Source organism: Macaca mulatta, chromosome 2 (assembly GCF_049350105.2).
Source record: "Macaca mulatta isolate MMU2019108-1 chromosome 2, T2T-MMU8v2.0, whole genome shotgun sequence".
NCBI classification, from domain to species: Eukaryota; Metazoa; Chordata; class Mammalia; order Primates; family Cercopithecidae; genus Macaca; species Macaca mulatta.
Genome location: NC_133407.1, coordinates 139899974 through 139915577, shown reverse-complemented (window position 1 = coordinate 139915577; position 15604 = coordinate 139899974). Strand labels below are relative to the sequence as shown.

At 34.6% G+C, this 15604-nt stretch overlaps 1 protein-coding gene across 1 annotated transcript in view; it reads right to left on the bottom strand.

The window, feature by feature from the left end:
• The window catches only part of CNTN6 (contactin 6), a 307019-nt gene that overhangs the window by 245154 nt on the left and 46261 nt on the right, over window positions 1-15604 (bottom strand). The window contains exon 2 of the mRNA XM_028844371.2: window positions 3319-3455. Coding sequence (XP_028700204.1) covers window positions 3319-3373 — 55 coding nt within the window. The 5' untranslated portion in view covers window positions 3374-3455. The remainder of the gene's footprint in view (window positions 1-3318; window positions 3456-15604) is intronic.

Genomic DNA, 15604 nt, shown 5'->3' with positions numbered 1-15604 from the left:
TGAACCAGACTAACAGTTCCCCAGAGGATATTATATGACTAAATTTATTCTACTATGATAACATAAATAGGACCAACAACATTAACTTTTGGTAATTAATTAATTCATTCATTTAACAAATATTTATGGAATCCCTACCAAGTACCAGCAAGATATAGGCCCTGCCATCTGAAAGCTTAAAGCATAGTGAGGAAGAAACATAGGAATTTAGTTTCTTATGACTTCTATAAAAGTTACCACAAATGTTATGGCTTAAAACAGTACATATTAGAGTCCTGGAGGTCAGAAGTCCAAAATGGGATTCACAGGGCTGAAAACAAGGTGCAGGCAGAGCCATGCCCCCTCCATAGATTGAGGGGAGAATCTCTTTCCCTGCCTTTCCCAGCATCTAGAGCTTCCTTCATCACACCCGGTGGCTCATCATCCCTTTCTCAGTCTTGAAGTCTAGCAGTGCAGCATCTTCACATCTCCCTCTGCTCTGCTGCCACATTACCTCCCCTCTGTCAGGTCTAACTCTGCCTCCCTCTTACAATCTGGATAATCCAGGGCCATTAATCTCCCCATCTGAAGATCCTTAACTTAATCACATCTGCAAAATCCACTTTACTGTATCAGGTAGCACTCACAGGTTCCAGGTATTAGGACCTAGATATATTTGGGGTCATTATTTATCCTGTCATGCATATCAATGAAACAGTTAAAAAGTATACAATTAGTAACTGTATTTCCTAATTAAATGTGCCTTGGTTTTCTTCTAATATTTTAAAAATACTAAAATAGATCAATCAAATTTTTAAGTACTCAAAACTTTAAAAGTGTCCCAGAATCAATCATGTATGACTGTAGGGATTAAGTTTCATTGTAAAGGCCTGTGAGGCCAATGTCTATAAAGGCACTAGAAGTTGCAGTTAAGTTTTAGAAAATGAGAGGAGAGATTGTCAAAAAATTTTAAGTTTTAATTTAGAGTCTAGGGAGATTTAAAGTATCAACCTTTTAGAAAAATTATAATAATTAAAATAGCAAGGAAAAAGCAAGTAATTGTGAAAGATTTGCTGCTATTTCAGAATGAATAAAAAGTATATTTTGGAAAAACAAGATGTTATCACTATGCATAGTCATAGAACTCTATCATCAGACAATCTAATTTTCTAAACTAAAATAGTATCTGCCAATAGGGAGACACACCACGAAATCTCTAACAAAACAAACACATTTAAAGCAATGCTCTCTTGTGTATATCATTATCAACATCCTTACCTCTGGGGCAATGTTTAGCTTAGATTATCTTATTTAAGTAGCTATGGCTTTAAAAAAAATAGATCCAATCTGTTCTTTCACAAGGAAATTGTGCACCAAGGGTATATGATTATTTCACCCATTAGAATAAAGCAACAGGACATGTTGAATCACATCCAATTTGGATAAATAAAAGTTAATATAAGAGCTGGAGTATTTCTCAGATTTGATATGTGTTCTGAGAATAATAATTTATTTCAATTTAACATGAAAGGTCTTTTAGAGATCCTATGCTAATTCAATATACATATTTAAAGGGCAAAATGTTAATGTTGAATTTTGACAGGAAGATGAAACTTAAGAGTAGGAATATAATTCTTATTCATACATGTATGATTTGGGGGCATCTTGATGACTTTTTCTGTCTTTTCTTAATCTATTATCAAAAAAAGAATACATTATTATTTAACCCCAAATCTTTGTTTTAGAGACTTAGAAGTGTCACCAATGAAAATACTGTAATCACTTTGAGTAAATATAACTATAGCACTTCTAGCTGTTAGCTTTGCTAGTGGTAAAATTGCTTTTATTTATGTGGTTTTCTGAATCTCCTGGTTGATTTCTGCATATTTTAGCATTCTCATTCCTTTTAAGATCAGCATATCTATTTCTCAGGATTGCTATAAAATATATGTCCTTTGCAATTACTGTGTTTCTGCCTTGTAAATTATTATGTTTATTTCTGCATGTCTCTCAATATATTACTGCTTTGTCATAAGTATGTGAAACTTCACTAGTACCTATCATCACATAGTCGGGGGGAAGAAGCATAGCATGGTAGAAGAGAGGCTTCTTTGATAATCCCATGATCTAATAAATGTCCATGCTCTGTAACAACTCATATAGTTAGGCTCAACAATTAATCTTGACAATTAAGCTCAGTAATTATGAACTCTATGATTGCAACAGGCTAGGGTTGATTGTTTACAAAAACAGCCACAATTATTGCCTTTATTATTTTTATGGCCTTTTTATGGTAAAATTTTGCAGTTTTTCTATCAAGAGATGTAGTATCATTCCACATCCATTGAAGCTGGACTGGTCTTGTCACTTATAATTGTCAAAATAATGTCACAGAAATGGCAATGTAGCAGTTCCAAGCCTTGGCATCAGGAAATGCTGCATCTTTCTGTCTTTTGTTTTCTTGAAACACTGAGCAGTTACCATATAAAAGAATCCAGACTCATGGAGGGTAACATTTGGACCAGAGCCATGGCAGCACAGTTGTCTCAGTTAGGAATGTTCTAGAGTAGTCACGTCTCAGATGACTCAACTCATCAAAGATGCAGTGCACCCAGGCAAAACCAAAAGAAGACCCATTTGAGCCCATCCTAAATTACCAACACACAGATTTATCAACGAAATATATGACTATTTGTTATTTTATTATGCTCACATTTGGCATGGCTTGTTACAAAGCAAAAGTTAACTGATACACAGATATTAACATGTTTAAGTTGAGCATAAAAACATGTTCTTGTCTATTCTTTTGCAATAATTAAAAAGAAAATATATCTAAGGTTATTTCTAGTTCTTAGGTAACATTTCATATCACCTTTTCTTCTAAATGAATATAGCTTTGTTTTTTTGTCATATCAAATTCTAAACATGCGAGAAAATATGTGTTTTAATTATATATTTTTTAAAGACTTCACTATAATGAAAATAAGAAAAATTATTCACTGTTTATTGGTGGTAAAAAGTATTTAATTGTGTTCTTTTATAAAAATGTCATACTACATTATTACATAATTAAATATTACATAATTACATTGCATAAAAATGTCATATTTGACAACTTATAAATGTAATAATGTTAGTTTCCATTTAAAACTGGCATTTGATACATTTTTAAGGATTAAACTTTCCCTGTCTGAGTCATAGAGGTTACCTTCAAAACATTATCACTTAGTCATTCAAATAACATACAAATTGTGCATTTTGAAAATTGCTTCACCCGTAGAAAGAAATACAATGCCAATATATTTATCAATCAAAACTCATAATAATAGAACACTTTACCTGCACAAGAGTTTATGAGTGGCAGCAGAATTACCAGTTTCCATAGCAACCTCATTTCCACTTTCTAAGGTCAAAAATTTCTCCCATACAATCAGGTGGAAAAAAAAAGTCTATCTTCCAGTCAGTATCTCAAGAGTCTGAAAGAGACAAAATTGTCATGAAATGAAAAATGTACAAACATGAATATTTTAATAAGCATATATTTGCTGCATATTAATTCAATTTAGTATTAATACTATTATCCAAAATAAACCAACCTAAATGGATGCTTTCTACACATACATTTGTTCTGCAAACTCCAGTAATTTCAGCTCATATTTTCTTAATTTCAATTCATGCCTCAAATATTAGAAAACATTATTTGTCCTAATATCACAAGAACTAAAATTAATATTGTGCTACAAAATTTCTGCAAGAAATCAATTTCTAGCAGTGTTATCTTTCAGGTATGACACATGCTTTTCCTAAGGGGTTACATCATAATTTTCTCTAATTTATTTTGACATTTAAGCTACGTAGTGATAAATGAAATCAAGATAAAGTGTTAGTTTGGCCTTTAGCCCAAAAGAGAAATCTAATAAGAGGTTCATAAAAACTCCTAAACTCATAAAAACTTAGAATAAGCTCAGAATAAACTCATCTATGTCCATGCTCTGTAGCAACTCATGTAGGTTGGCTCAGCAACTAATCTTGACAATTAAGCTCAGTTATTATGAACTCTATGACTGTAAAAGAGTATGGTTGATTGTTTACAAAAACAGCCACTATTTTTGCCTTTATTATTTCTATGACTTTTTATGGTATAATTTTGCAGCTTTTCTATCAAGAGATGTAGTAGGTTACATTTGATAAAACTATTATATATCAAGTGATAAGAGCCTTTGGAAACTTTAACATAGTGGAAACATATTTTATTGAAATCTTAAATATTTTTTGGAAGTGTGTGGAGTTTAAGTGTGATGATAGTAAATAATAAAATTTTTATCAGTTCTCTGATGTATTTTTAAATTTTAAAAATCTTTCATTTCTTTCTGTCATGAGTTCCTTCATCTTAAACCAAAAACATTGATTATATTTAACATTTAAATAAAATTTAAATTAAATGCTTTCCAAATTTAATCAAAGGATAAAAATCACAGGAAGAAAAACAATATTCAGGGGTCAACATATATATTGAGTCAATGTTCTTTCTCAAATGTTCTCATATCTGACATCATCTTTCCAATCCTTTTGACACCATAACCTTTAACACCTTACATAAATTAGATCATATGTTTTATCCATTGATTCATTTATTATATTTTCATAAACATTTATTTATTTGTTTCCTTATATAATTACATTCTTTGCAAGACAATGGGCACTAAGGTGTTAATGGTGAACCTAAATTCCTTCATTTCTACCTTTGAGGTACTGCTGTCTTGTGAGAGACATTTAACGAAAACAGAAAACAAAAACAAAAAAACCTTACACACACAGGTAAATATTTGTGTAGTAAATATGATAATGTTAAAGAAAAATGTAAGATGTATGAGATTTATAGGGTGGAGTTCAATTAGCATTTTTTAGCTGAGGCTTGAAATATGAGTAGCTCTTTGCCAGGCAAACAGTATGTGTACATGGGGTGAAAAGTGAAGAGCTGTAGGGATTACAATAGGTATGAAGGAAGGATGGGACTAGCTTCCTAAACAAAAGAGAGACAGTGTGCCCAGGTCCTATAGCAAGGCTTGAGTTGCATGTTCAAAGATGTGAGAAAGTCCGGTTTGACATTCAGAAGGACTGTGGCATGAGACAAGGTTGGAGAAAGGGAAAGAGGCTGAAATATACAAGACATTTAGGACATGTTAATGCATATGAATGTTGTACTTTCAGATTATAATTGAGAATTTAAAGCAGAACAGAATCAAAATTTACGTTATATCTCTGGCCACCGTGGAGAATGAAAGAGATGGAGTAAAAAGTGGAATTATACAGAGTAATTAAAGGCTACATTTATAGTACAAGAAAGGAATAATGAAGGTTTTAAACAGAGTAGTGGCTTTGAAGATTAAAAAAAAAAACAAATGGATGTCTGAATAGTCTTCCTGCCGGAAATCTCCTGTCCCTTCTACTCATTTAAATGTTACATCAAAATTTCCTTCCTAAAACAAAGATGGGTCCAATTATGCCTGTTTATTCAATGGAGAGTTTAATCACTTTCAATTTCACAAACATCCAAAGTCTTTGGAATGATATTCAAGACTATACACAATAGGTTTCTCATCTTCCTTTTCTCACGAGACTACCACTAAATACTTCCAATCTTGTGACAAAGATCTATTTCCTGTGCACATGCCTTACGTATTATCTCTATATAGATGCATTTAATTACTATAGAATTCCTCCTTAGGGTCTGTATCTCTCTAAAAAACTGTACAATGGTAGCATGGCCATAGATATTTGTTTTCACTGGACAGTTTCCATGTATCCAATTGTCATGGCAGAATTATCAATATTATCAATAGACTCTTTTTCTCAAAAGAGCCTCAGTTTATAACATAAATTACATGGTACACTTATTTAATGGATATTCATTATTTTTTAACCAATAATTCTGTCTTCTTCTTGTGATAAAAGGTCTGTGACTTTCTTTTGAGGAACCATCTCCCTATATACCATCAGACAATACAGTCAGGGAGTTATTGCCTCCACCTTCCAGCTGCAGGAACAAGCATATGACCAGGTCACTGTCAATCAGTAATCTATTTCTTTGGCTACAATATTTTGTAAAGAATTCAGCATATTGCTTAATTGAAACCAATGGCAGTCGAAGCCAGGACCTTTGTCAATATTATTAGAAAAAGTGTATACTCTCTCTATTAAGTTACCAAGATATAATAAACCTGTTGATCTGGTATATCTCACAACCATTATCTTGACGAAAGTTTGCAGCCACAGCTAAAAACTTCCAATTCCCCTTCATGGACAGTTTGCTAAGGCTCTATGCCAAATATATCCCTTATTAGGCTTTAATAATCCTGGATTATAGTACACATAGATCCAAATACCATAGATCCCCAAATCTCTAACACCCAGAAACAGTCCCTACTTCCTTGGGCTAGAAAATTATTTAAAATACCCATTCTTCCGGAGACCTGCAAAGCCTAGTCATCTCTATCCCATTTTCCATTCGCAAGCTACCTCCAACAGTCTCAGCTTGCTGTAGTTCTGTTCCTGGGTACAATTTCCTTTGTGGCCTTTGACTAATTTAGAGCTGTAAGAAGCAGAGTTCTGTTTTTTCTATATCTGAGTGTTATTGTGATTTATTCCATCATTCAAGGAACCTATAATCATACCTGGTATTGTAGAATCATGAAACATCTTACCTAAACCCCTGGAATTCTAAGATATGTGAGCCAAGAAGACAAATTTTTGCCTAGTCCTGTTTGTATTTTGTTTTTGTCTCCTTCTGCCTAAGTAATCTGACAAGCACCCCCCACCTTTTTTTTTTATGAGATGGAGTTTCGCTCTTGTTGTCCAGGCTGGAGTACAATGGCACGATCTTGGCTCACTGCAACCTCTGCCTTCTGAGAGCAAGTGATTCTCCTGCCTCAGTCTCCCGAGTAGCTGGGATTACATGTACATGCCACTATGCCTGGCTACTTTTATATTTTTAGTAGAAACAGGTTTTCACCATGTTGGCCAGGCTGATCTTGAACTCCTGACATCCAGTGATCCATTCATCTTGGCCTCCCAAAGTGCTGGGGTTATAGGCATGAGCCACAGCACCTGGCTCCCTTTATTGTTTATTCCAAATTTATATGAAGTTTCTCTTAAAGATTCTAGAGCAGACTGACACAATATATTTCTCCTAAGGCTTGCACTTATCAAAGGCTCCATTATATTGCCAAGGTTTTTGTACTTTACCTTGATGATAAACACCATGTATAACACTTGCTCATAATACTCGGCGTGGTGTCTAATGCAGAGCTCATAGCTACTCAGTAAGCATGAGCTAGGTTTGTATTTGACAGCTGAACAACCTGGTATTACGGAGAAAAAGGCTACACTGGGAATCTAGAGATTTTGCTTCTACTATTGTCTCTTTCTCTTAACCAGCTGAGTAACATTGAGTGATTCATGTACAATCACAGTGATTGTCAGTTTCCTCCTTTGAAAATGGAGGGGTTTGACCTAGAAGTCACCTTCAAGTTTCTTCCAGCTCTAATATTCTAAGATGATTTGATTCCATCCAGTGCAAAATGTTGCCCTTTATCATCTGATTGCTTATCAGCATACTATAATGAGGGCAAAGCCCGAAAGATGTTATATTTGGCATTCCTCTATAATGCTAGCCTGAATAGCTAATACTTATGCATCAGTTGCCATTTGTAAAAGTTTCATTCGTAAAAGTTTAAATGCCTAAGGAAGGAGAATACGCTGGCTCAATGACAACAATGCAGATAAGAAAAGTGTAGTTATTTACTCACAGCAGAATAGAGTAGAAATATTCAGTGAGTGAAATTTATGCTAGTCACTGACATGCAAAATAGCCACAGGAATTAATTCTAGGTTCCTGGAATCCTACAGGTCACTTGAGGCAAAATGGACTAATAAAGGAAAATCAGTATATAAGTCTAACGTAAAGAAACTTCTAGAACTTAAAATGAGTCTCAAAAATGTGTCACCAGCATTTTGTTTTAGATGAGGTCTTTTAAGTGATAATTTGGCCCAGAGTGGTGAGTATCTTGGTTCATAAACTAACTTCTGAGAATATTGTTCTGTTACTAATGGATAAAATTTGTCCCCCAAGACCATGTGTATTTACTTTTTCTTGCATGACATTTTTCAGTACAAAATTAACAATTTCAAACACTTCAAGAAAACAGTATGTACGGGTCCATAATCCCTTTTCTTGCGATTAAAAAAAAATCTTTGAAAGTTGAAAATTACATGTAAACTTGGTGGCAAAATTTATTTGGTGGCAGAGAATTGTCCCCAAGCAATACACACCAAGCAATGTGTGGTTGCTTAGATCTTTTCACTCAAATTATTATAAATATTGATGTATTTTTCTGCTGAAACAAAGATGTTGGTTGATTAGTGTATTGCTCATTGGGCATATACATACATATATATATACACACACACACACACACACAAATTTATATGTATCTTTAATGTACATATCTATCTATAATATGTATATACATGCACATAAAAATACATATAAATTTGTACACACATATCTGTAAGTATATAGAAATGCATATAAATTTGTACACATAAATTTATAAATAAAGAAACATATAAATTTGTACCACATTGCCTTTCTAAAGGCTAAAACAAGGGTCAGCAAACCATAGCCTGTTGACCAAATCTGGCCCTTTGCCTTTTTTTGGTAAATAAAATTTCACTGCAACCCAACATGCCCATTTATTGATGTATTGTCTATGGCTGTTTTTGTGCTACAAAGGCAGGGCTGAATAGTTGCTCCAGAGACCACATGTCTTGCAAAGCTGAAAACATTTATTATCTGACCCTTTCTGGCTTTCATGCTTCTGGAATTTCTTTTGCTGATCTCTCATTTAATGAATTCTAAACTCTAAGACACATTTGGCTGTGAAGATTTCTGTTAAAGGATTATCCAGCTGTATTTCTTTAACTCAATGTATACATACTCAACAAGAATACCATGTATTTAGTAGAAAAAGATGCAATCCTGTATTTTGAAGTAGCTTCAGACTGTGAGCCCTGTCTTTATATGACCTCTTCTCACCATGTTTCACTGACTTGCTTCTGATTCCTGAAGGCAGATGAAAGAACTCAGAAATTATTGCTGTGACAGTGAGGTTATATGCAGTGCTAATTATACTTAAACCAGACAACATTAAGACTTTCTTTGTTTGGTTCGGAATAATCATGTGTTTTTTTTTTTTTTTTTTTTTTTTTTTTTAAGGAATGGAAAAGTGTCACTCACTCTATTTCCTGGCTGTAAAACCATTCATTAGTCTATAAATGTGCACAATTGCCAGGAAACCAGGAATAAATGCAGAAGTCAAATAATGGCTGGACCTCAGGCATCAGGAGAATTCTGGAAGGTGGCTGCCATGTTAAACTTTGGTTTGTCCAGCAGACTTGAGAGACAATGAAAGTCAACCTTAACAGAGATGGCATCTATGTTATTCTCTCATTTATCTTTTACAGAGGAGTTTGCCAGCTTTTTTTTTTTTTTTTTTTTTAGTGAGAACTAGGTTCAAATTCTTGAATAAAAAGATGGGGTAGATGTGCACTCATAGCTCTGTAATAAGCTTCTGAAAGATGCTCATGAAGGATTGGTACTTCCCAATCTAACTTAGAAGCTACAGAGAATGTCTAAAATAATTTAAGACATCTCTATGGTGGGGGAAAATAGGAAATTATTCTTGTCCAATTCTCTCAACATTGTGCTTTTTAATTTCTATAAATACATCTAGGCGACACCGACTTGAACGCTGGAGAATTATGTGCATTAATACATACTGTTTATGGAAATCCTCAGGTCAATTACAAATTATACCTTTTTCTTACCTCTTTTGCAGTACATGAAATGATTTTCTCACATTGGCAGCAGGAAAAGTAGAAACTACTACTGAAAGGCTTTGGTTATTGCTGTAAATGCAGGGCAGTAGAATGGTCAATGGAGGATTATTAAAATATTGGGCAGCTTCTCTCTCTAATTGTCTTACTGGTGTTGCTTTAGTTTATCAGGAAATCATTGTTGCAAGTGCGTGACTCCTAATGGGCTTCCTTCTCCCCTTATTTACAGCAACATTGTTTTAACACTAAAGGATTTCATAGTAAAGATCAAGATCAATTTTAAGTTGTCATGTTCATCATCAAAACAAATGTGTGCAGTACTAATTGCCCTTTTGTTTTTAATTGACCAGTTAATTAACTAAACCAGAAAAATTAAAAATCTCAAATTCACTTTCTTCAGGTAGCTCCACAGTTTTATTTCAGTGTGATAAAAATCCATGGCCAGATGGAAGAGAAGATTTTTAATAATTTTTATAACAGATTTCCAACTTTAGCATTCATGAAGTTATTTACTATCAAGCTAAATCAATAATAAATTAAAAAGTGAACTATTTGTGATCTGAGAAAAATATAGTATAGACTAGGAAACCCCACCACCATTAAGTCAGGCAAAGTGGCAAGATAAATTGTGCCATCAAATTCTTTGTTTTCAGAATATAATGCTATCGCTTATGATAATTGTTATGCCAAGCTCTCAAAATAGGCAGTCATAATAGATGATAGATTAGTAGAAAGATACAACACAGCGTGTTAATGTGATCATAGAAGAAGCAGTACTGCTTTTCTTAGAGGAGCCATGATTACATGTTAAGTTGTTAACAGCATGAAATAAATGCAAATATGTTTGTTATGGAAATAGTCAGAATAATTTCTACAATTTTTTTTTTTAATCAGAGAAACCAAGCTGTAGATCTTAACTCAGTCATCAAGAGAGTCTCTTTCATATGCCTTTTGCTTGAGGCCATGGAGTCGTACTGAAAGATACTAGTGTGAAGAAATTAGTTTTAAGACTGCTGAAAAATTATATTTTCTTTTATTTATTTATTTATTTATTTTTAGTAGAGACGGGGTTTCATCGTGTTCGCCAGGATGGTCTCGATCTCCTGACCTCGTGATCCGCCTGTCTCGGCCTCCCAAAGTGCTGGGATTACAGGCTTGAGCTACCACGCCCGGCCCAAAAATTATATTTTCAATGAATTTCAGAATTGAAAGAAATTATATGGATAATAGAGGTCAGCTTTCTACTTTCATAGCTGAGGAAACCAAGGCCTAGAGGAGATAAGTAGTTGTCATTATTTACATAAATAGGTGATAGTTAACTAAATATAGTTTAGTTCGTGACCTAGAATGAGACCTGGGACTTGAAGGCAGATCCCTGATTGAGGGTCCCCTCTACTATGTGACCTCTTGATCTGGGACACCGTACACATCACCAAAGCATAGCTCCAGCCTCTGTGTGCACCTGTTTTTCAATCTGCAATGTGCACGTAATTATATCTTATAGAAATGCTCTTTGTATTTATATTAATCAGAATATGAGAATGTAGATGAGTGATGCTGCTATAGCTTTGAGGATTTGTAGTGTTGACTTTCCATTCCTAAAAAGGAGACAAGAAATACTTATTCATTGGGCAAATCTGAGTTTGCTAGACTTTCCACAGTCAGGGAGAATACAACTTGGTATAGTTGTAATACTTTCTCAGAAGGAGAAGTAAGTGGATGATATTGTTAATACAAACTAGAAATGGCCTGTGAAGAAATTCATACTTCTATATTTGAGTCCTTGTGGACCAACAGTAACCTAACTTAATAGGTAGATGTGATTGAAAACCTATCTTAGGAATATGTGCCTATAGCAATAGCTGAACCTTGGCCAATCCCAGCAGCCATGCTTCAACCAGTCATACACTGCTGAGTGTTCAAACTGTGCTCAAATCAGGCAAATGCTAGTCTGTAACCAATCCAGCTGTTTCTGTACCTCACTTCCAATTTTTGTATGTCACTTCCCTTCCATTTTCTACAAATTTGTTTTGATGACGAACTATCCCTGGCATCTCTCCAAATCTGCTGTGATTCTGAGGGTTGCCTCAGAATCAGGGGTTGCCCGATTTTTGAATTGTTCATTGCTCAATTAAAGTCCTTTAAATGTAATTCAGCTGAAGTTTTTTTTTTTTTTTAACAATATTTTTAGGGCTTCATGATCTGGGTTAAGTGATTTTAAGGTTGTTCTTGCAAGATGAGGAGTTGGTTAGAAGGGGGTAGAGATTAGGGCATAATAGCTTTAATTTGGTGAGTACAAGAAGGTCAGGCTCTTGATACAGATGGTGATGTTGGTCTTGAAAAGTAAGTTTTATCCTCTAGAAGCAAGAATTTCCTGAAGCAAGTAGCTAAATTACTTTTGCTTTCAGTGTTGTTTAGTACAGGGAGAGGAAATCATGCTAGTTTCAGCTCTCAGCAATGAATTCAATAATAGAATGCAGGGACTACTTACTAACTACCAAAGCAGAGACTGGGAAATCTTTTCTGTAAAAGACTATAAAGGACTAGACAGCAAATACATCCAGCCTTGTCACTGTTGCACTGTTGCCACTGCTAAACTGTACTATTAGAATGCAAAACTAGTCTTACTCAAGACATAAACAAATGGAAGTGGCAGTTTTTGAAAGAAACACTTTATTTACAAAAAACAGGTGAAGAATAATTAATTCATGGCCATAGTTTTCCAACCCCTGGGCTAAAAGTTGGCCTAGCGAGAAGTTTCTAGTGGTAAGTTCTCAGCCCAATCCTATTGAATAGTTGATTAACCTAAGAATCACAGAAAGCTAGAAGAGATAGTGAGTGTATCAGATAGCAGAAATAAGAAATATCTTGAATGAAAATAATGAAGTAGATGCATACATACAAATAGATATACAATTATATAGATAGAATATAGAATACATATACGTAAGTAAAATGGCAAGCAGCAGATTTTCTTTTCAGTGTTTTTGCTTCCTCATATTTTCCAATTTTTTTAAAAAAAACTAAATAAAACAATAATATAGCAAGATCCTATTAAAACAGGAATGTGTGCAAAGTACTTTCTAAAATTTTGTTTTGGGGGAAATATAAATAGACTTATCTGCAAGCAATATTAGAGCAGCAGAGGAAAGATCCCTTTTTGAATGTATTTAGGAAAAAGTGGTCACACTACAGAAAATGTTTCTTTCTCTTCTGTTTTGCTGCAGTTGTCAAATTAAAGAAAAACAAATGAAACAGATCAGTATCAGTCAAAACAGTAAATAAAGATGTTATTTTAATAAGAATATGTACTAAGTAATATATTTAAATTTTAAAAATGACCTGCTTAAATATATTGAGTAGGAGTAGAGTGAGTTAAAGTGGCTTTGCTTCAATTCACGTTTGAAAAAAAAAGCAGATAAGAAAATTCTATAGTGTGAAGTTGGACCAATATTCGATGTTTGCTTATCTTGTTACACAGTTGCTAAAAATCTGGCATTACTCAGGTTGCATTAATAAAAGCATGGTGGCCAAAACTAGGGAGGTGCTAGTTCCATCCTGACCTGCACTTGTGTAACTACACAGAAGGATTGTGTTCCCTTCTGAGCATCATGGTTTAAGAGGAACTTTGACAAATTGAAATACTCTCCTGGGGAGCAGTGCAAGGATGATGAAGTGGCTGAGAGCCATGACTTATGAGGGTCAGTGAAAAGAAATGAGTATGTTTAGCCTGGGGAAGAGAGGATTTAGCAGGCAGAGGAGAGCCATCTTCAAATATTTGAAGGGCTGTCTTGTGGAAGAAAGATTAAACTTATTATTTGTGTCTCAGGAGAGCAAAACTGGGACCAAATAGTGGACATTTCAGGGCAGCAAATTTCAGCTTAATATCAGCCCTGAGCATTTTAACAAGTAGAATTGTTTAGCCAGTGGTTAAGTGCGCTGGCTTTGAAACCTAAACAGTCTGGAATTCCATTCTTAAAATCTACCAGACACTTAATAGCTTTGTGACTTTAGAATAGGTAAACTGGTTTTCTAAGCCTGGATTACACGATAATTACAACGGAAAAAGTAGCATCTACCTCATGGGGTTCATAAGAGAATTCAATGAGTTTGTACATACAAAGTGCAATGTTTTTTTCCATGAGATGCATAGTGCTCTATGACTAGGAGTAGATAAATGACACCCTTTTTAAGTATATTATAAATAATATTTCTGATCAAGTAGAAGTTCAACTAGATGACTTCTGAAACACTTCTAAACTTGCAGCTCTTTATTACTATATAGGAACAGGATGCTAAAAACCCTCTGATCCAGGGGTCATCAACTGGTACTCTAACAGGTTCTTAAAAAGAGTGTTTAAAAATTGGAAAATTATATATAAAAATAAACATTGACTTCTCATTAAATATCTGAAAATTTGGCATCACTAGTCCATATTTCCATGCAGTAAAAATACAACAAAAAGGCATTAACAACCACAAATATCAGGAGTGACTGGCCCTTTAACACAAGCGTTTGCCATAGTTCGGTGGACACCCCCTATTGTCTCACACCTAGTCCCTTCACTCTTTCATATTACCTGCCCAGTCTTGGAAGGCATTGTGTATAGCATCTCTGCACTATACCAGGCAAGCAAGATAGCTGGAAGCAGAGTCGTTTAAGACTGTGTGACAGGATAGAAAAATAAGAGGAGGAAGAGACAGAATGGGATGCCAGGAGGTAGGCTGAAATGGAAAATAATGAGAATAATAGTAATAATAGAATTTATCAAATACTGAACAGAAGGGAGATTCTATGCCAGGAGTTGCATGCACTGCCTCATTTCATCTTCATGGCAGTCAAATAAAGGGTATACAATTATTGCTTTCATTTTACAGGTGAAGAGACTGAAACTGGGAGGAACTAAGTAACTGGACAAAGTGCACACAGCTAATAAGTGGCAGAAAAATCCCTCATTTGACCAGTATCATCATAATTCTAAATCCATACTTTTCATCACAATGGACAGTCTTACAGACTTTACAATTTTGCCCAAAGCTTACTCTGGGAGATTTTGCTCAAATCTGAACATTGAAAAGGAAACATTTCTACTTATTAGAGGTGCAAATCGAGGACTCCCACCCTGAGTTGTTATAAAGCTAGATGGCAGTGGGGAAGGGTTCCTACAGTGCGTTTATGGGGCTTAAAAAAAGTACCATGCAGCTAAATAATATGCAAAATTCAAGGCTAAATAAGGCGAAACAGTTTCTTTCCTGCAGGATTTCTGTATCTCTCCAGTGCCAATGTACATTACGGAACTTGAAGACAGGGGTATAGCCTGCACTGTTTCCCAAACTTCCATGATCATGGCGTTCAGTTTTCTGTAGTGCTTTTCCAGCAGCGAACGCTTCCCAGAACACGCTTTGGGAAAGTCCAATCAAGGGGAAAGAGGCATGGACAATAATTACAGAGGTCTCAGAATCCTAACTATGTCAGTAGCTAACAATGTAGTTTGTGTAAGTCTTAGAACTTCTGTTCTTGGGTTGCCCACTGTAAATATTGTGACAATACTACCTACCACACAGACTGCTCCAAATTTTTTTAGGGTCAATTAATAAAGGATGTAATAGAGCTCTCTAAATTTCAAAGAGCCCAAGGTATCTGTAAGAGATTAACTTACTAAATTTTCTCTGTTTTGTAAAAGTGGTCAGGAAAATTGGGTGAATTTTAACTGCTTTCATGCCAATC